This window comes from Stegodyphus dumicola, chromosome 1 (assembly GCF_044657685.1).
Source record: "Stegodyphus dumicola isolate Sdum_Otavi_A_Nest chromosome 1, ASM4465768v1".
NCBI classification, from domain to species: domain Eukaryota; kingdom Metazoa; phylum Arthropoda; class Arachnida; order Araneae; family Eresidae; genus Stegodyphus; species Stegodyphus dumicola.
Genome location: NC_140768.1, coordinates 22,584,795 through 22,607,414, shown reverse-complemented (window position 1 = coordinate 22,607,414; position 22,620 = coordinate 22,584,795). Strand labels below are relative to the sequence as shown.

At 37.1% G+C, this 22,620-nt stretch overlaps 1 protein-coding gene across 2 annotated transcripts in view; it reads right to left on the bottom strand.

The window, feature by feature from the left end:
• LOC118188284 (twitchin-like) overlaps positions 1-22,620 on the bottom strand; it is a 384,165-nt gene that overhangs the window by 2,496 nt on the left and 359,049 nt on the right. For both annotated transcript variants that reach the window (XM_085813574.1, XM_085813575.1), the window contains 6 exons: positions 14,758-14,900; positions 14,466-14,622; positions 9,989-10,114; positions 3,439-3,636; positions 3,109-3,222; positions 1,395-1,595 (listed from right to left, as the gene is read on the bottom strand). In XM_085813574.1, the coding sequence (XP_085669700.1) occupies positions 1,396-1,595; positions 3,109-3,222; positions 3,439-3,636; positions 9,989-10,114; positions 14,466-14,622; positions 14,758-14,900 (938 nt within the window). In that variant the 3' untranslated portion in view covers position 1,395. The remainder of the gene's footprint in view (positions 1-1,394; positions 1,596-3,108; positions 3,223-3,438; positions 3,637-9,988; positions 10,115-14,465; positions 14,623-14,757; positions 14,901-22,620) is intronic.

The window sequence follows — 22,620 nt, the reverse complement described above, 5'->3', positions numbered from 1 at the left end:
TACTCGCTGCATTTGATGTAGTTTTTGACATATTCTTGCTGTGCCATTCATCCAGACTGGGTAGCCGCAGAGGATCATGCGTTCAATTGCATTAAGGTATAGATGTTTTAACAGGCGCCCCTTTTGGCTCCACTTGTCTGTGATTGTCCTGTTTAGTTTATTGATGATTCGATACGTCTTATCTCGGACTTCCGTAAGATGTGATACCCACGTGAGCTTCTTATCAAGCGTGAATCCGAGGCATTTAATGGTATCCTGGCGTCGCAGTGGATGCCCTTCCCACTTTATGCGTGGTGGATTCGCGTCTATTTTTGAACCTTTTGGAAAGACTATCATCTGTGTCTTTTCAATACTGAAACACAGTTTGTTGTCTTGACTCCATTTTGTAAGCAATTTGTGTGCTGCGTCTGCTTTACGCTCTATTGTTGTCCTATTGCCTCCGTCTATTATGAGTATAATATCGTCAGCGTAAGCTTGTATCTTGGCATTGTCTCCAAAGTTGATGTTCAGCGCTGAGTCTACAATTATGTTCCACAGGATGGGTCTGATATTAAACCCCTGTGGGGCTCCTTTGTGGTAATTCATCGTGATATTTAGGGCGTCTCTTTTGTAGGTCACTTGACGTTCTGTGAGGTAGCTTGCGATCAGTTGGTAAAGATTCTTTGGACATCGCAGGTCTTTTAGTTTCGTTTTGAGCGCTGGCCAATAGTTTATTGAATGCTGAAGCCACGTCAAGCGATATTATACACGTAATGGAAGTTATTTTGTCTGTTGTTTAAGATGATGTCTTGAACACGGTTGAGGGCGTCGGTGGGGATAAAGATCTAGACACACATAACTTTTTCTACATCTACATGTGTGTGGCCTTCTAAATAAGGGTGCTTCTCATATGCCGTCAAATACGGTACTTGGCGCAGTACTTTTAAAGGGTAAGGTGTAACAAAAACTTAACAAGTAAGTTTACAACCAAGCTCGCAAAATTCATTAACTTTATGTAAATTATATAAAATTAAAAAAAAGGGAAACGTTGAATTTATTTATGAAAAAATATACTTAGAAATTATATTATTGTCATGAATAACGGTACAAAAATGGGTCATAATCAGTTTGTAGAAAAAGAGTCATCTCCTAATTGACGAGGGATAAGGACGGGGATAAAAAAATGTCCCCAAATAATATTGTAAGGTAACTTTGATAAAAGTCTTTGTAAGCAGCTGCATTCATCTGGTTTTGTAAAATATAACTGTTGTTATTTACCCTTGTAATCTTGCTTAACATTGAAAAATCAGATTTTGGGGTGGCTTGTTGTAAAACTAGTATTTATGCAGATGGATATGAAAGCAAATTCATTTGTTTGTGTCTCATATTTGGTAGTATTTTCCCGTGTTACTCACCTCAGACATCGGCATCATTGAAGACAATAAGCGAAACAGAGGCCTCATTTTGTCCACTGTGATCTATTGCTGTGAGCACATACTGTCCCATGTCTGCTGTCACAGCACTCGGAATGGTGAGAGTGTATTTGGGACCCTCCGCGCTCAGTTTTATACGAGGGCTCTTTTCGTCAATGAGCCGGCCATCTTTTGTCCATTCCACTGTAAAAAGAAGGAAACAATTATATTGAAATTCTTAATAATATTTATATATATAAAGTTCTAAAATTACTGACTTTAAGTGTCCATAATATAGTAGTATATAACTAGGGTAAGCGCGGAAGTTTCCGTGATTATTTTCGTGAACGTTAGGAGATTTTCTGAGATTTCGTAGAGGTCCTATAAATCCACGAATTTTGGAATTGACATACTTAAAAAATTTTGCAAAATAATCTTATTCTAAAATCGATAACAGAACTTGAAAATCTGTACTGCTTCTCAGGTTTTGTTAAATTTCTCGAATGCGAATAAAAGTAAGTTTTCCAAAGTCACATTAAGTTATACTCCATTTATAACATCTACGGTGTGAAATAACTGCATGTTCAACCTAGCGGCTACACAATTATATACCACTACCACTTAATTTGTTGCTGATTTATCACTCGTGACAGTTATTTAACTGCCAACACAAAAGAGATATCAAATTTTAATTTATTTAACTGAAAGTTTAACATACATTAAATTGATGACTTGCCATATTAGAAATTATAGAAGATGTGAATATGGTTATAAATATAAGAAATACCGTTCTAAATTCAGAGCTAAAGAACTCTTCAACTACATAATCACCAAACTCACAAAAGCATTTATTTATCAACGACACTACGACTAAGCCTTTTTGATTATAAGAAAGCATACTAGGACTATCCGCCACACTAGGACTTTCTCCAGATTAAGTGCTAAGTATTTTAGTTCTGATGCACATTTTATTGACAGTATAAAAAGTTTAAGCTAAAAGACTTCTCCTTAATACTCCGCTGCATCCTAGGAGAGCTTGTGTCTTTGCACTGATACCTGAAGTTTATGATCTTTTGTAAACGGCGAACTTAAGGAAGCAATCTATATTCTCCGTTTTGCGTTATCACCTTCTTAGGCTACTATGATAATAAAATTCTCCGCATATGATATAATTCTTGCATAGCTAATGTGACTAAGCAAGTGAAATGCCGAATAGGCTATTAAGATTAGGTCAAGATAAGAATTATAGATAGATTAAGGTCGTGTTCGAGACATAAGCCCAGTGGACATCCTCTTAATATTATACAGCAGGAATTAATCGTCAGTAAGCCCCGTGGACATCATCTTAATATTATATAGCAGGAACTAATCATCAGTAAGGCAGCTGTAATGTGATAAAAGCTGCAATAGCCTTCAGGTTAAACTTAATACTTTTAAAGAGTATGCTGCATGACGTTAAATTAGGCTCTTCCACTTATTTAGTGTGTGTGTGTATTTAATTATGGCAAAGCACACGAGGGCTATCTGCCTAAAGGGAGGAATGCCTTTCGTAGAGGACTTTCTAAGGGAAACTGGCTCGTATACACGTTACACATGGGGGAAACCATGAAAACGCCCGTTCGTGGCCCGTTCGCGGGATTCGAACCTCAGACCGAAATACCAGTGTTCAGCGTCTTTACCGCTCGGCCGCTGGTGGGCTCCACTTATTTAGACTCACCTCGTTTTGCTTCCTTCTTCAAAACAGCTGTGAAGGTTGCAGGTTGACCTTCATGAATAGCTAGTGATACTGGATATTGTGCAAATACAGGGCCTTTCGATTTTTCTGTCGGTACTGCAAAATAAGGAATATTTTTCAAATAATGAAGCATGTGTCAAATATTTTTCTAGAAGACATTTATCAGATATATGAAATACAGGAATTACAATTTTTTACAATTCTAAAATTTGTGCAAATAGAAGAATAGAATTAACATCAGCAAACAAGATGCCAAGCATTTGGTATTGTAGATGAGAGAATGGTATATGATAGAAATTTCACATCACTTACCTTGAACTTCTAATGTACATGTACTGAAAACTTCCCCACCATCATTGAATGCATCACAAGTGTACGTTCCTGCATCCTCTGGAAAGATTTCTGGGATGACAAGTTTGTAGAGGTCACCCTCATTGAGGTACTGGAAGTCTTCACTTGGTTTAATTTCTTTGTTTTTATGTAACCACACCACATCAAAATCAGATGGTCCTAAAATAATTTTATGTATTAGGATGCATTATTAAAACAAGAGATGGCAATTGATCATGCATTCAGAAGGAGTGGCAGAGAAACAGAGCATTTTTCTCAAATTCTACATTGAAAGAATGGAATTATTTCAATAAATGTTAGTGTTTCTCCTTAAAAACACTATCTTAATAACAAAATTTATTATTTCTTATATTTAAGCAGGATCCGTTTTTCATTAAATAGACATGTACACTGCAGAGAGAAAAAATGGGACAGTTCTATATTTCCGGTTTTACTGGGCTGATTGACAAAATTCAACTTGCGTTTTTCATGTCTCGAAAATGAGTTCTCCAGACGTCCACGGTATATCGCCAAATGGGTGGTTTCTCGCCAAATGTGGCAACCCTGTCTTCCCTTGCCATTTTATGGCAACCCTAAAACTGCTTTGCGAGGAAGCAATCTCACCGCGCCTGTACATTTCGTAACACTGAGGTAAATCAGCATGTCGCAACAACTGGTGTCAGGAATGGGGTTTGTGAGTGAATGCCAGTGACAAGACCAATGGAAGATCTATTAAGACAGCTCGTGACTGCCTTTGTGGAATTCCAAGGAAAGATGGAAGCCGGACAGGAGAAGTTGAAAGCCGGATATACTGAGATAAAAGCTGAATGTGCTGAGATAAAAGCCGGATGTGATGAGATAAAAGCTGGATATAAAGAGATGACAGCTGAGATCAAAGCCGGACTAGAAGAGAAGAAAGGCCGATGAGAAGAGATAAATGGCGGCCCAAAAAATGTGCGAGAGCAACTCCAACAGCTGAAAGTGGAGCTTACAGAAAAAACTGAAACCATAAAAGAAGATGTGGAAATAAGAGAAGTGGCATCCGAAGAATCAAAGGATGAAGAAATGGAGGAAGTAGCTAATAAACTGTCTGAGAAAGATAAAAAAATGATGGATGAAACATCTAAAGGGATTAAAGGAAAACAACGAAAACATGAAGAAATAAAAGATGGGAAAGAAACTTTTGATTCACAAGTGCCTGAAGTGGAAGAAAGTGAAAATGCAACTGTTAAGTTCGTCAAAACGGATAGTGAAGTTACAAAGTTGCAGGCAGTAAACCATCTGAAAGTGCATGTGATGCAGAGATGGAAGATGCTGAAGTGCAGTTTAAGCAACGTGCTCCAGTATTGCAAGAAAATTCAACCACTTCACAAACTGGGTGTGCGCCTCATAGTGCAGATTTTGCAGATAAGGACTTGAGTCTAAACCAGGATACTTGCGTTTGTAAGGTATCGGGCTCCGTTCATGACTCTGATGCAGAATTTGAAGCTGGTTCCCAGGAAATGGAGGAAAATGTGCAAGTACCAGCTGCTGAAAATACCGATGTGAACTGTACACATGATGCGAACAAACTTCAAAGTGGTGAGCAAACTGTCTGAGATGTTCCTGTTGATGACAAATCTGAAAGGACTGAAGCTTCAGACTGCGATATGCAAAACAGAAATACATCTGAGAACTGCAGTGGAAAAGTATTTAACCCGGGTATATTTTACACAGACTGAGACTGCAATTCATTCTGAACTAGTGTATATAATTTAAAATTGTTTTGTATCTAATTTGTGTATATAACTTGTATATAGTGTAAATATTGCTTTAGTTATGTCATTTGTTTGTTTTAGAACCTTTTGTTTGTATCGAATTATGCTTCTGACCAAGGGTTGTACTGCCCGGGACATGCAGTCCTTGGGAGAGGGCAGTGTTACGAAATGTGCAGGCGCGGTAAGATGGCTTCCCCGCAAAGCAGTTTTAGGGTTGCCATAAAATGGCAAAGGAGAGCAGGGTTGTCACATTTGGCGAAAAATCGCACATTTGGCGACAAAATTGGCAATATACCATGGACAGTTGGAGAACCTTCTGGAACAAATTCTTACCAGTTTAGCCCAGAATGTTCCTGAACACAGGCCGAAAGCTATATAAACCCTGCATGTCCACAGTCAGTTAGTGTGTCTCAGAGAGTGCCTCGTCTAGTGAGCAGTGTGGAGGCGATCGAGTTGACAGCCGGGCTATGAGTGCCGAGTGGGTTGTCGAGTGCACCGAAGGAGTCTCTTAGTGTATCGCGGTTAGTGCATCGTCGAGAGAGCGTGTTAAGTGCTCCGGGAATGTCTGAACCGAAAAGTCGGGAGCTGTGCTCGTGTGTCGTTGAGTGCATCGCGAGTTGTAGCGAGGAGAGTCTCAAGAGTACGTGGAGTTCCGAGAATGACCAAGCAGGGTCGGGTGCTTTGCAGGAAGCTGTCTCCACCACGATAGCCTGATAACCTGAAGGCCATGTCCCTGATCGTGTCAGAGTGTTTATAATTGTTCACCACGACTGTAAAACGTGTTTTGGAGCTGTCTAAATAAAGTGTGTTCCGATACTTCATCAAGTGTCGTTGTTATTCACTCCAAATCTATGAACCCCATACGAATGTGAACGTAGAAAGTAACATAACTGGTGTCAGAAAAAAAAAAAACATAACAATTGGTGTCAGAAGTGGGACAGAAAAATCACAACAACTGGTGTCGCGATAGTGGGGCACCCTGCGTAAGCCAGCAAGGCCGAAAGCAGCCCTGCTGGTCCGCAGTCAGTTAGTGTGTCTCAGAGAGTGTGCCTCGTCTAGTGAGCAGTGTGGAGGCGATTGAGTTGACAGCCAGGCTACGAGTGCCGAGTGGGTCGTCGAGTGCACCGAAGGAGTCTCTTTGTGTATCGCGGTTAGTGCATCGTCGAGAGAGCGTGTTAAGTGCTCCGGGAATGACTGAAACGAAAAGTCGGGAGTTGTGCTCGTGTGTCGTCGAGTGCATCGTGAGTTGTAGCGTAGAGAGTCTCAAGAGTACGTGGAGTTCCGAGATCGACCAAGCAGAGTCGGGAGCTGTACTCCGGAAAGCAGAGTCGGGTGCTTTGCAGGAAGCTATCTCCACCGTGATAGCCTGATAACTTGAAGGCTGTGTCGCTGATCGTGTCAGCATGTTTATAGTAGTTCATCGACGACTGTAAAACGTGTTTTGGAGCTGTCTAATTGCGTATTGTCTAAATAAAGTGTGTTTCGGTACTTCATCAAGTGTCGTCGTTATTCACTCCAAATCTACAAACCCCGCACGAACGTGAACGAAGAAAATAAAGCAACAACTAATGTCAGAAAAGGAAAAATGTAACAATATGTATTAGATTTATATATAGCACTATTCTAATATCGGTATTTTTACTAAAAATCGGACTTTTTTCTTAAATAACATACCAAGTTTTTCCATATTTCAATTCTACGACTCAAATTACGCCAAACTACCAAGTTTTGTAAAAATTGCACGGGTAGTTTTTAAAAAATTAGGTCTCAAAATTTTAACTCCTCAATGTTAATTAAGTTTGGTATATATTGATTAATCTCTTTTTTTATTAAGCTTATTTGATTCTTCCTTTCACATTTCGAAATTCAGGTTCATTCGAAATAAAATTCACCTATTTTTTATGATTTTTTTTTTTACATTTGTATTTTTAAATAATTTTTACAAATTTTTCAAAAAATATTTGAATTATAAGCTATAAAATTTTTACCATCATCTTAAGACGCATTTCTAAGCATACCTGCAAAAAATTAGAGTTTTTTATTAAAAATTTCCGAAGAAATACGTGAATTTATATATTGGCGCGTTTTGAAATTTGGCATATTTATTGAAAGCGATAAAACATCAGATGTGGGTTAAACACTTTGCTAAAAAATAATTTGGAAGTAGAAATGATGTGACTTTTTTCCTGCACATACGCAATGTAAAAAAGTAGGAACGAGGTGCCTTTTTTCCCCCTTCAGCATAATGGAAGGGACAGGAAAATTGATTGCGATATATTAAGAAGTTCGCCAAGTAAACGCATTATGGGTAATTATGGATATTCTTAGCCAACCTGAAAAAATTTCGCCAAGATAAATTTTTGAATTTCTCCTTAAATTTCGCACCAAATTGTACAAAATTTTATATCTGGGCATAATTTCAGTCGTATCGAAATATGGAAAAAACATTTGGTATGTTATTTCAGAAAAAGTCCGATTTTGTGTCAAAATACCTATGTTAGAACAGTGCTCTCTCTATATAAAATACATATATCCTAAGATGCGCTTTCGAGACATGAAAAATGCAATTTGAATTTTGTCAGTCTGCCCAGTAGAACGGGAGATATAGAACTGTCCCATTTTTTTCCCCGCAGTGTATAATAATCTTAAATTACCTAATTATCTTGCTTGTTTAAGATACAATCATTATGGAAATTTTAAATTTTATTTAATTAAAACTGCAGGATAAGATTGAACAATTTTACCTAGCTCCACTTTTCTAGATTATAAATGAAAAGATCTCTCAAGCGCAGAAACAAAATCAGTAATATTTGTCCTAAGGAGTATATTAAAATCGTCAAATTTCAGGATAAAAGCAACCAAAAATACGCACAGACAGTAAATTAAGCAAAGTTGTAGAAGAAATAAACTTATCTGAGGCTTAAAATTTGAGAAAACTGAGTCCGATTACAGGTGATGTTGCAGCATTTCTCTAAAACTAGTAAAGTGGAATTTTGTCTAATTTTCAAAAAAGCCATACGATTTCGCTTTCATAGTCTGCGAATTTATAATAAGCATTACGGGTATTTGCACTCTTGATTGCACTTTATTAGAGATTGTTTGCACATTTTTTAGACGATTTTGGTAAGCTGTAATAAAAAAATCGTTTGCTGCAAAAGAAGTAATTGCAATTGTGCTATGTTTATAAAAGTCAAAATTATCGTCTGTGGCTTGAAAGTTTTGTTTTTATTCAAAATGGCGAATTTAACAAAGCAGTAGTTCGAAGGCAACATTTACGCTCTTTCCGAAGAGAAATATGCATACTCCGTTATCCAAAAACGATGTGAGAGTCATGGTTTTGTGATACCTAAAGCGTCGATAGGTAATATCATCAACAAGAAAGGAAAAAAACTCAAATTGGAGCCTCAAGTGGGACAAAAATTCCAATTAAGTATCCAGGAGAAAAATGGACGTCTTCGACTATTGCAAAGGTACGTTGTTCAATGTTAAAAGAAAATCCCCCTAGTCAAAGGACAGTTGCAAAATCATTAAAATGCTCGGTGTCCACTGTAAACAAAATGATAAACATTGATTTAAAAATTTAAGAAAGCGAAAAAACGCAATGTGCATCGTCTTCTTCCAAAGCATATCGCTCAACGCAGGACACGCTGCAAAATTCTATATGAGAAACACTTATCCAAGGAAAAATGGAAAACAATTGTCACAATAGATGAAGCATGGGTGTATTTAAATGATTGTAACAAAAAAAAGAGCCATTTATTATCATAAAAGGGGAGGAAAAAAATTAAGTACATGGTTCAAAGAATCAAAAGAAAGTTTTTCTAAGGGATTCATTATTGTTCCTGGTTTTTCTTATAATGGCAAGTTAAAAATATCAAGATTAACTCCAAATACTATCAGGAACATATTTTATCGCCAATTTTTCTGAATGAAATACCATCGCTTTACTCACAGTGCCATCCATCTGTGAGACTCCATCAGGACAAAGCTAGCAGTCACACATCAAAATCCACTGTAAATTTCCTAAAAGAAATCGAACAAAAAACTGCTATCAAGGCCATACCCTTCACTGATATCCCTACTAAATCTCCCGATGTGTCACGTATGGATTTTTGTGCTTTCGGACTTTTAAAAACTGCATTATCCAAACATTGTCCCAAAACCTTAACAGGACTCTGGAAAGCTGTTCGGGAGGAATGGGATAGAATACCTCTTCTGCCACTTCAAAAGGCATTATTATCCTGGAAATTGCGGTGTCAAAAGATAGTTCAGAATAAGGGATGTCAAATAGAACATTTAAAACACAAGAATTTTATGTAATTTAGTTTTGTGAATACAATATACATCGTCTAAAAAATGTGTGAACAGCCTCTGTATATGTCTTGCAAGTCTGTCTCAGTTCAGATCAATTGAATTTCCAATAAAGATGTCAGTAGATCAATCGAAGTTTCAGGATTGTTCAAAAGATGATAATTTCAATGACATTTCGCAAAATACTGCTAGATGACATAGTCCCGAATGTTATTCAGACTATATTTTAAAGCTGCCTATTGCAATATAAATGAAAGTTTCTATAATTAAATTCTATGCAATACTTATGCTATGTTATATTACTTAACTTTAACGAGGAAAAAATAATTTTTATTCCTTACTTATCAAAATTTAAGAAATACATAATATTTTAATATTACAATATAAAAACTACGATTAGCTACTGTCGTGAATTATTCAAAGAGCAAAATAATGTTTAGCACAGGAATGCAATTCTTAATTACCTGCTATTCTACACTGTAAGGTCACTGGATCTCCATCCTTTACAACCATGCTTTGCAAATGTTCAATGATTTTTGGTGGTTTGGATCCAGTCTTCTTTTCTGCTTTTCCACCTTTTGCTTTAGATGCTGCAAAGAAAAGAATTCTTAAACAGTTGATTTCATATATAAAAAAAATTGTGTAACAAAAGGATATGTATTTAAAACGAGTTTCATATATTTCAATAAACAATGGATGTTTGCAGAGATATCTACAGATTAAAAGCAAAATATCTTTCCACAGCATTAAATTCAATTTATACATCAGAAGTAGTAAAATAAATAATAATTAAAAATCTCATATTAATTTTTGAAATTGCACTAGCTATAACTTAGTGTACTTTGCCTTTTCTCTCTTTTTTTTTTTTTTTAAAAAGACCTACCTACATTAATAATTGCATTCTCTTAAAGAAATCCGGAAGAATTTTTATGTTAACGGATAAATGTTCAGCAATACGCATTGGTGGAAAGCATAACTTTAATCGTGGAAGAATGTACAGATTCAGGGCAGATTTTCAGAGCATTTTTTTTTTTTTTTTTTTTTATTTACTAAGAAGAATTGTGTAAAAGAAAAATACATTTTTGTTTAAATAGTCAGTTTTTATTTTCTGTCAGAATATTTTCAAATCATATTTCCAGTCTTTTATGTAAGTAAAGCTAACATCAAAAATCTGCTTTCAATTCTGGAGCAAGCAGAAGGAGAAATTTGCTGAGTGACTAGCGATATACAAATACGGGATTAATAAGAAACCTTTCTTAATATTATAATATTCATAACAAAAATAACTCTATAGACATGACAGATGAATTCCTGTTTCTGAATCCTGAGTCCTGTTTACACCATGTCTTCTGCGATTTTAACGCTGTTTCTCTGTGGTTGAATCGAGCACGGGACCCAACCTCTTTCAAAACATTTAAAAATTACTAATTATTCATATGGTCCGAATTGTTTAGGTATTTAGCACTAAATTTTAAAATTAGTGCACCTCTATGAAAAGCTGAACAAGCCGGTGAGAAACATAGTACAGTTATGTGGTAAGAGCTCAAATATTTGACAGATGTATGGAAAGCTCTTTTAGAAGAAATAACAAGATGCAGAAGGAATGAACAAATAATGTTTTTGTTGTCTTGCCCATGTAATTTCATGAAAGAATCGTTGTGAGAGCCTCAAGGAGGTTGGACTTCTATTTACCACTCCAATTTTGAGAGGGATCTCCCACCTATCTTCCCTACTACAAAACCACACGAGAGGACTTTCGGCTGGCCATATACACTCATGTCCATAAATTAAGGATAATTCAGAGTCACGCAGAAATCCTGTAAAATCACTACACAGATCTTCAAGAATCATATGCAAATTTCAGGAAGTAACCAGATGACACCGATGGTACGTCACAATGACGAGAGTGTAAGAGAGTGATGTATAAGGAATACAGGCAAAGAAGTAAAATTGTTCACAGACGCTTTATAAGCATTTCAGTGCAATAACCGAATAGTTATGACACAAAGGACGCATTTGGATGATTTTTTACGTGGTAGAATTATCGGTCATCTGGAATGTGGGCGTACCCAACTGGAAGTATCAGACGAACTTGGAATTGCCAAGAGTGTCATCTCCAGGCTTTGGCAACGATTCCAAGATGATGATATGTGAGTAGACGTTACAGCATAGGTCGCCCCAGAGTTACAACGCCGAATAAGGATCGGTATTTGGCAGTTACTGCCAAAAGAAACAGGCGGAGCACAGCCTCAGACCTGTCTCGTCAGCTCTCTTCAGCCACTGAGGCGCACCAGCGGCCGAGCAGTAAAGTCGCTGAACACTGGTAGTTCGGTCCGAGGTTCGAGTCCCGCAAACGGGCTGGTTGCATGGGTGTTTTCGTGGTGATCCCCATGTGTAACGTGTATACGAGCCAGTTTCCCTTAGAAAGTCCTCCACGAAGGCATCCCTCCCTTTAGGCAGATAGCCCTAGTGTGCTTTGTCATAATTAAATACACCACACCACACCACTCTTCAGCCACTGGTACGACAATTTCAAGGCAGACCCCTGTACAGACACTTAGAGCAGATTGGTCTGTATGCTCGTAGACCTGTCATATGCGTTCCACTTACTGCAACTCACTGTCGCCTGCTGTTAGCCTGGAGTAGAGAGCATGCATTGTGGACACCGCACAGTAGGCTTGTGTGATGTTTTCCTATGAGTGCAGGTTTAGCTTGCAGTCTGATTCTCGCCGGACTTTCATATGGAGAGCTCCAGGTACCCGTTACCACCTAGAAAACATCATTGAACGACACCGTTACGGTGGTGCAGGAGCGCTCGTTTGGGGTGGAATTATTCTAGGTTCCAGAACTGACCTGCATGTTCAAATTGGAACCATGACAAGCCAAACCTTTCGGGACGTCATTCTGGAACAACATATACGTTTGTTTCGGGACGCCATGGGCGCACAATTTGTGTTTATGGATGACAACGCCCGTCCTCACCGTGCAAACATCATAAGCGAATGCCTTCAATCGGAGGATATCCCGCATATGGACTGGCCAGCATTCTCACCGGACTTGAATTCAGTAGAGCACGTGTCGGACATGCTTGGCCGACGAGTTACAGCCCGTCAACCTCCTCCCACATATCTATCGGAACTTCGGAGAGCATTGCTTTTTGAGTGGTGTAATATCTCCCAAGATCATATCGGTAATTTGATACTCAGCATCCTAGGCGTTGTACGGACTGTATTGCATCGTCTGGGAGATATATAATGTATTAACAATCATACCAACCATGTAATATTGTTTTTTTTTGTAAATAAGCTTTTTTTTTTTGTACTTTGCTCCAGGGAGGAAAAAAAAATCGCTAATTTTTTTAATAATATCAAACATATAGCATTTTGTTTGGTCTTTACCTTTTGTTTAATGAATAAACTTTACAAATAAGTCAAATTTGTTTTGCTTCTAACTCTTCCTTTGCCTGATTTTGCATTATCCTTAATTTATGGACATGAGTGTATTTGGAGTACCTACAAGCTGATAAGCACACATGATGACCACTATACACATAAGACTATACATTTACAAACATCCATCCCTTCTCCACGATTTGAGCCAGGGCCTTTGGTACCGCAATAGGCTCCTCTAACCACTATACCATCTGGGCGGCAGCGCATAAAATACATGGGATAAAAGGCAACCGGAAAATACATTTTATTCTCACTCCTTCTAAGCTTTTCGCTAAAGTCATTGTTTTTCTGAAGGTGCAAGGTGAAATTGCATTACAAGTTACTTGTTTAGGCTGTGAATTTATATTATTCTTGCTTGTGATGTCATTTCCAGTTCCTCGCATTGCTTCGTATAATTTTATAAGAGGTGAAGAATTCATTTTTAAGCATTATTTTCTTTCCGTATTTTACGTTCAGAAGATTTTTCTAAGTAAATTAAGTTTATTTCTGAGTTTTATTCACGTTTAATCTCATGAAACGGTTCTTAGAAACACTCTACTCTCCTAAAATGGAAGACAGAGTATTATTAATATGCAGAATAAAATATTTTTGGACATTAAATCCTATTCTGAATCATGAATAAAAGCGGTATACAAACATGGGTTATAAATGTACACTTGTTTCTGATCAATGCACAGGAAAGCGTTCGATATTGTTAACAATTTCACGCCAACAGAGAACAATTCTTTTTAAAATTTCATGTTAAGTTATTTTTGGAAAGTTCTGAACTGAGGACAAGATATCATTGTTGTTAACATCTACATGGTTCGGGATGGATGTTACCATCATTTTTCTGAGTATTGAATGTGGGCAAGGCTTTTATTACCCAAGCCCTATAAAACCCGAGCCTAGAACCCCATTTTTTGGTAACTTTAGATCATTCTATGTTCTCCCACAATATATTCTTCTTTGATCTCTTCCCCCTCCTTATATTCTCCTTTGATCTGCAGAAGTATTTCTTGCCAATCAAACAAAAAGTTAGTCCTATGCTATAACAAAGAGCAATGTTTCTCGTGGCTTTATGACAACCCATTTGTTGCACTGATTTAATTAAGGCAAAGTATGAGAGAACTATCTGTCAAATTAGGAATGTATTCACGGAGGACGTTTTTAGAACAATTAGTTAATTTTCACATTACATATGGCGAAACAGTAACAGAAAAAAAAAAAAAATGCAACTAGTACTTTCGTCAGAAATGGAACATAGGATTAAGCCTCTGATCATTTTCGAACAGCATTGTACGGATACATAGCTCGCTACACATTAGAAAATTGAAACTGGAATGAAATACAAACACAAACAAAAGTACATATCATATCCACTACATAGCTAACTAGAAGGACACCCCTACATTTCAAGAAATGTAATAAAGCCCTCTTCTCTTTCAAAACAAAATTATTCTGCATAGTACACTTGAATTTTTATATGTGAATTATTCAATGTACTCACCTGTTACTTGGAGTTTACAAGAAGTAGTTGCTGTGCCCATAGAACTGCTGGCCTTACACACATATTGCCCTGCGTCCTCTGGGTAGACTTCTTCTATAGTAAGGGTGGCAACACCTGATTTGTATTTTAAGTTAATTTCTTTAGATGAATGAAGGACCTGTTAGATAGATTCACGGGTGAGATTACTTTGATAAAAATAAAAGGATCTTATAGCAAATCATCTTTTTCTTAGCTTTATTTTAATTAACATTTACTTGCTCGTCATGTTTTAATATAAAAAATTTGTACTCACTTCACCATTCTTTAACCACTCTACTTGGGGTTCTGGATCGCCGGCTACTGTGCATTTGAGGGAGACCATTTCACCATCTTTCACTGTTCGATCGTTCAAAGTTTGAGTAAATTTCGGTGGCGTCATTGGTTTATCTTCGGGAACTGAAAAATCAAAGAATGATTTTTTTTAAACTCGAAGAAAATAATTATTTTTAAAAAAATCAAAGAATGATTTTTAAATTGCTTAAATTTCTTTATTTTCATCAATATTTTGTTTTGAAATATATTAAAAGTATTCCAGAATTGTTTAGCGAATAGTATGAATGTTGTATTTTTACAATGAAGTAGCAACATTGTAAAACAGCTGAGCGCATTCAAATTTGACTATTTTAATATTCCATAAAAAAAATAAAAGATAAAGGTGTGAATAATTTTGTAACTTAAGCAATCAAACAATATTTTTTGTTAATTTCAGACCACTATCTAAATGTTTTTATTGCTAGAAAATGTTGATAATAATAATAATAATAATAATAATAATAATAAATCCTTAGATTAAAAAAATTGCTTCAATTTAAACTTTCTCTTATCTAATACAATCTTAATAATATTAAACGATGAACTATAAAATAAATTATTAGCCTTTTTTGGTGTTTGCGTGTGTATGTCTGCGTTAACATGTTCATTGCAATCTACGAGAATAGTTTTAATTGGCAAAACTCAGCATTTACTTGCTAGCTATGATATAAATCGTTTATTGATCACGTTACCTAAATCCCGACTACGAGTATTGCCGTAGCAAACGAATGCAATATTTAAGTGTTTGGTGTACAAAAATGGACTAAATAATACACTTGAGTACTAAAATGGATCATTTATTTCTCAAAATCTTAATATAATATCTTATATGGTTAGAGCGCAAAATTTCTTTTGTAGAGGGGGTGGTGGTATTCACTTATGAAATATTATTAAGGGACAACTCAGATTCTTGACTCGTGTAATACCAGTTAAAATTTATATACCGCACATGCAGGACTTTTGTGTGAATGCACAAAACGGGCGAGTATTTTTATTTAGTTCCGACTTACCTTATAGTTGGCACAGGAAGCGAAAATATTATTTCATATGCTAACTACGAGTATACTCTTGTGAATGTATTTACTTCTAAAAGTAATCTACTTAAAGTTGGAGGTGTCTGATTTGTATGATATACTTATTTTTATATTTTGAGATGTAGATACCTGAGATGATAATAGTGCCCTTATTTTTATCTTATCGAAATTTGGAATATCATCAAGAGGAAAATTATTCTACATGGGCCGCTAAAAATTTAATGGAATAGCCATCACTATATTTAAATAACAAAGCAATAGATAATAATTTAAAAGCATAAAAATACAAATAGGACCGTAGTGCATGTAAACAGATGCACCATGTGAGCTTTCCAAGAGAACGTGTTAAGCAACATCGGGAGATATATATTGTTACTTTTTTCTTCGTTATGTATGTACGGGTTCGTGGATTTGGAGTGAATAACAACGACACTTGATGAAGTATCGAAACACAATTTATTAACCAGTATTATTCAAGACAGCTCCGAAAACACTTTTACAGTCGTCGAAGAACTGCTGAAACAATCAGCGACACAGCCTTATTAGGCTATAACAATGAAGACAGCTTCCCGGTAAAGGACCAGAGTACAGCTCCCGACTGCTCGGTTGTTCTCGGAACTCTACGTACTCTCAAAACTCTCTATGCTACAATTCGCGATGCACTTGACAATACACTAGAGTACAATTCTCGACTCGGTTCGGTCGTTCTCAGAGCTCAACGCACTCTAAGATAAAACTCGACGATGCATTAACTCGCGATATACTAAGAGACTCTTGACGACTAGCTCGGCACTAAACTTTGAGACACTCACTCACTGACTCAACTAGGTACTCGCTGACTATCAACTCAATAGACGAGACACTAATTGACTCTTCGCATACCAGGAGGGTTTATATGTCTTTTGGCTTGTGTTCGAGAACATTCTGGGCCAAACCAGTAAGAATTCATTCCAGAAAGTTCTCCATCCGTCTATGGAACATTGCCAATTTTGTCGCCAAATGGGCGATTTCTCACCAAATGTGGCAACCCTGCCTTCCCTTGTCATTTTCTGGAAACCCTAAACCTGCTTTGCAGGAAAGCTATCTTACCGTGCCTGGACATTTCGTAACAATATCTTACGTAATGATTCACGGACTGTTTTTCAGTCACTAGAAACCTATGAATACTGCGTCAAACCTTCGACAAGTACAAACAACAAATGCTCAAGTCCAAGCAAAATCTGATGGATCGAGATTATAACATCCTTGATTACTAGATACCCACACATTAACAGATATTGATCTAAATCACTCGTTAGGATGGCAAACTAGTGGGATGTCTTCGTAGAGGTCTGGAAGCTTATCAAGAGGAGAGTCTTAAAAATAAATGGTAGATGTCCTCATTTGAGTAATGAACTGATTAGCATTAAAATGAAAGTTCAGCAGTGTTCAAACAGGAAGAGTTAAAAAAAATTAACTCGCCTTTTAGATCTGCTATACACTTGCCCATCAGCTGTGATGTTTGCGATAGTTTTATTAGTTTAAAACATTTTAAGTACTTCTCCTGGTTTTAGTTTTTTAATAGATTATAGTGCTGAATGCATACAAATGTATCTTTAAAAGACTTAGATAGAAACTACATATTAATACCTTTTACTTTCTTAAAGATATGAAAATTTATTATCAGTTGTAAGCTTCGTAGATTTCAATATATACAGTAAAATGTTATCTCCTGTCATTTCATAGTCTTTTTAGTCATCAATGATTTTAACTATCTGCCTCTCTATCTCTTTCCTTTTTTTCTCTGTCATGTAAATCGGCGTTTTTCTTTCACGATTTTAGCTTTTATATACATTTTAATATTTTAGACACTTTTTTGGGCTGTGGTATGAAATACTATGTATATTATTATTATTATTTTTTAAGTGATTGGTATTTAGAATCTATGTTCGACGCAATATAGCAATATGACTTTTGCCCCAGCCAAACGTTTCTTTTCTTTCTTCTTCTTCTGTCTCTTTTTTTTTTTTTAAAGGCCTAATGTTAAATTTCATTTTAGCAGGTAGTTTGAGTCTTTTTTTTCGTTTCTCTTTTTATGTTTTAGGGCAGAAAGAAGATTAATCTATTTTAAGCTTGTTTGCTTTAGCAGCTTTTTGAATGTTGTTAACTGAGCACATCATTGAAATGTTAAATATTCAAATGATTATTTCAAATAATATACGATAGGATTTAACTTTCATTTCATGGATTAAATAACGAAGAACTTGATGCTATTTGCAAAAAAGGAAACACTACCTTACATCAATGAGAAAGTGTTTCTGCTTGATTGGAAAAGCAGAGAACGGCGTGTATGCAAAGTAAATAGAATAATTTCAAATATACCTGACGGTATCGCAGCATTTGTAATTTTTGTTAAGTAATTTATTCTGAAGATTTAAAAACCTGTAAAATTATTAAATTATAACATTTCTTCGATTATAAGACCCTTAATCTCATTGTACCTAACAACAGGTGGGAAAAAAAAAGGAGATACTTATTCTAAGAAAAAAAAATAATGAAATAAAATACTAAATCAAGTTTAAAAAGTATCCTTTTAACAGTTGTTTTTAATTTCTTAACTACAAAAGCATTTCTGTTTAAATTAGTAATTTAGAAACATTAATTTCTCAAAATATTTCGTAAAAATTTGAAATTCAAAGAAGTAAAAGTGGTGATCAAATGAAAAGGTACGAAACGACGTAAAAACGTAACAGTTAAATATTTGCATATTCCGCCATGGGAGAACGTAGCGATACATCTCGGGATGCGATTGGAGTCTCTGACTGGGATCGGAGCATGCGCGGGTGTCCGCATCCGCAGGAGAGAGCAGAGGCTCTTATCAAAAGCGGCGTCCAAATGATGCGGCAGTCCGTATGAGGACAGGATGGCGTTCGCGTTGCAAAATTTGACGACCCGAGCAGCGATGTGTTATCCGATTTCTGACAGCGGAAGGTGAGAAACCAGCAGCTATTCATCGCCGGATGGAGACAGTTTATGGGGAGAAATGTGTCTCTGACAAGTCTGTCAGAAAATGGAGTGCCCATTTTCGTGCAGGTCGTGAGAGTGTGGGTGATGACCCGAGACCAGGCCAGGCAAACACTGTCATCACGAGCGATCTCATCGACAAGGTGGACGATCTAGTGAGAAGTGATCGGCGTGTCACATTGTGAATGTTGGTGGTGAAGGTGGATGTCAGCTATGGAATCGTGTGGACAATTGTTCACGACAGGTTGCGATATCGGAAGGTGTGTACTGCTTGGGTTTCGAAGCAGCTCACCGACCAGCAAAAGGAACTGCATATGGGCCCTAGCACTGCAACATCTATCTCGGTATCAGGAAGACTCCGCTTTCATGAAGCGGATCGTGACAGGTGATGAGACCTGGTGCCATCACTGCGAGCCAGAGACAAAGCGGGACAGCATGCAGTGGAAGCATGCGTCGTAACCTCCGCCTAAAAAGTTCAAAGCCGTGCCGTCAGCAGGCAAGTTGTTGCTGCCTGTTCGACGTTCAAGGTCCGCTACTTGTGGAATTCCTCGAGCACAGAAAAATCATTAACTCCGATGTGTACTGTGAGACACTTTGACGCCTACGCAGGTCCATCAAGAACAAAAGACCGGGGCTGCTCATGAGGATGGGGTTCTGCTCCATGATAACGCGCGTCCACACGTCTCCAGAGTCACACACATGGAACTGGCCAAGTTCAAGTGGGAGACGTTGGACCATTCGCCCTACAGTCCGGACATGTCGTCCTACGATTTCCATGTGTTTGGTCCACTGAAGAAACACCTGAAAGGGGAGTGCTTCAACTCGGACGACGTACTCAAGGATGCTGTGAAGGACTGGGTCTCGTCACGGCCACAGGAATTTTGGCAACATGTATGTTATTATTATTTTTTAAGTGATTGGTATTTAGAATCTATGTTCGACGCAATATAGCCAATATGACTTTTGCCCCAGCCAAACGTTTCTTTTCTTTCTTCTTCTTCTGTCTTTTTTTTTTTTTTTTAAAGGCCTAATGTTAAATTTCATTTTAGCAGGTAGTTTGAGTCTTTTTTTTCGTTTCTCTTTTTATGTTTTAGGGGAGAAAGAAGATTAATCTATTTTAAGCTTGTTTGCTTTAGCAGCTTTTTGAATGTTGTTAACTGAGCACATCATTGAAATGTTAAATATTCAAATGATTATTTCAAATAATATACGATAGGATTTAACTTTCATTTCATGGATTAAATAACGAAGAACTTGATGCTATTTGCAAAAAAGGAAACACTACCTTACATCAATGAGAAAGTGTTTCTGCTTGATTGGAAAAGCAGAGAACGGCGTGTATGCAAAGTAAATAGAATAATTTCAAATATACCTGACGGTATCGCAGCATTTGTAATTTTTGTTAAGTAATTTATTCTGAAGATTTAAAAACCTGTAAAATTATTAAATTATAACATTTCTTCGATTATAAGACCCTTAATCTCATTGTACCTAACAACAGGTGGGGAAAAAAAAGGAGATACTTATTCTAAGAAAAAAAATAATGAAATAAAATACTAAATCAAGTTTAAAAAGTATCCTTTTAACAGTTGTTTTTAATTTCTTAACTACAAGAGCATTTCTGTTTAAATTAGTAATTTAGAAACATTGATCTCTCAAAATATTTCGTAAAAATTTGAAATTTAAAGAAGTACATGGGGTGATCAAATGAAAAGGTACGAAACGACGTAAAAACGTAACAGTTAAATATTTGCATATTCCGCCATGGGAGAACGTAGCGATACATCTCGGAATGCGATTGGAGTCTCTGACTGGGATCGGAGCATACGCGGGTGTCCGCATGCGCAGGAGAGAGCAGAGGCTCTTATCAAAAGCGGCGTCCAAATGATGCGGCAGTCCATATGAGGACAGGATGGCGTTCGCATTGCAAAATTCGACGATCCGAGCAGCGATGTGTTATCCGATTTCTGACAGCGGAAGGTGAGAAACCAGCAGCTATTCATCGCCGGATGGAGACAGTTTACGGGGAGAAATGTGTCTCTGACAAGTCTGTCAGAAAATGGAGTGTCCATTTTCGTGCAGGTTGTGAGAGTTTGGGTGATGACCCGAGACCAGGCCAGGCAAACACTGTCATCACGAGCGATCTCATCGACAAGGTGGACGACCTAGTGAGAAGTGATCGGCGTGTCACATTGCGAATGTTGGTGGTGAAGGTGGATGTCAGCTATGGAACCGTGTGGACAATTGTTCATGACAGATTGCAATATCGGAAGGTGTGTACCGCTTGAGTTTCGAAGCAACTCACCGACCAGCAAAAGGAACTGCGAATGGGGCTAGCACTGCAACATCTGTCTCGGTATCAGGAAGACCCTGCTTTCATGGAGCGGATCGTCACAGGTGATGAGACCTGGTGCCATCACTGCGAGCCAGAGACAAGCGGGACAGCATGCAGTGGAAGCATGCGTCGTGACCTCCCCCTAAAATGTTCAAAGCTGTGCCGTCAGCAGGCAAGTCGTTTCCGCCCGTTCGACGTTCAAGGTCTGCTACTTGTGGAATTCCTCGAGCACAGAAAAACCATTAACTCCGATGTGTACTGCGAGACACTCCGACGCCTACGCAGGTCCATCAAGAACAAAAGACCGGGGCTGCTCATGGAGGGTGGGGTTCTGCTCCATGATAACGCGCGTCCACACGTCTCCAGAGTCACACACATGGAACTGGCCAAGTTCATGTGGGAGACGTTGGACCATTCGCCCTACAGTCCGACATGTCGCCCTACGATTTCCATGTGTTTGGTCCACTGAAGAAACACCTGAAAGGGAACCGCTTCAACTCGGACGACGTACTCAAGGACGCTGTGAAGGACTGGGTCTCGTCACGGCCACAAGAATTTTGGGAACAAGGAATTCTGCGGCTTGTTCATCAGTGGGATCGTTGTGCTCAGGCCCATGGTGTATATTTTGAATAAAGTCTACATTTGTACCCACAGTGTCATTTCGTACCTTTTCATTTGATCACCCCTTGTACTTTGATACTTAAACGGGAAAAAATGATGTATTTTAAAGATGAAGAAATACAGTAGACATTATAATCTTAAAAACTGTTCAAAAGATTTACTGCCCTGAAAGATAAAATATTATAAAATGAATAATATAAAAATAAAGAAAGAAGTCTCTCATTGCAGTTTCTTTGATGTTAAAGTAAAAAATTTTGTTTATATGTTTACCAACTTCACAGCAGTCTTGCATAACTGGAACATTACTTTTTAAATTAAAATTTTGAACAAAGTAAAAAATTTTGTTTATATGTTTACCAACTTCACAGCAGTCTTGCATAACTGGAACATTACTTTTTAAATTAAAATTTTGAACTAAAATAAAAAATTCACTTTTGAAACTTACCGTATAAAATAGTAAAAAATATTAAATTAATTACAAAATTAATAAACTGCTTTATCTGCTTTATAGAAAAAAATATAATACTACAAAAATTACAGCTAACTCAGTTAAACAAAAGTTTTAGACAGCAGCAAGACAAAAATTATGAATTTTACCTCGTTACTTGTTTAATTTAATTTATATGTGCATGTTTAGAACGTGAGCAATTAAATTAAAAATTCATAAACTGAAACTATCAGATTCGCTTTACAATATTTGCAGGTCAGAAATTAAATTTTCTGCCATTCCTCGTCTAGAGATAAGTTTGTTAAGGATGAAGTTATATTCATTATCTGCTAAAATAAAATACTTGCCAGTACTTTTGAAAAT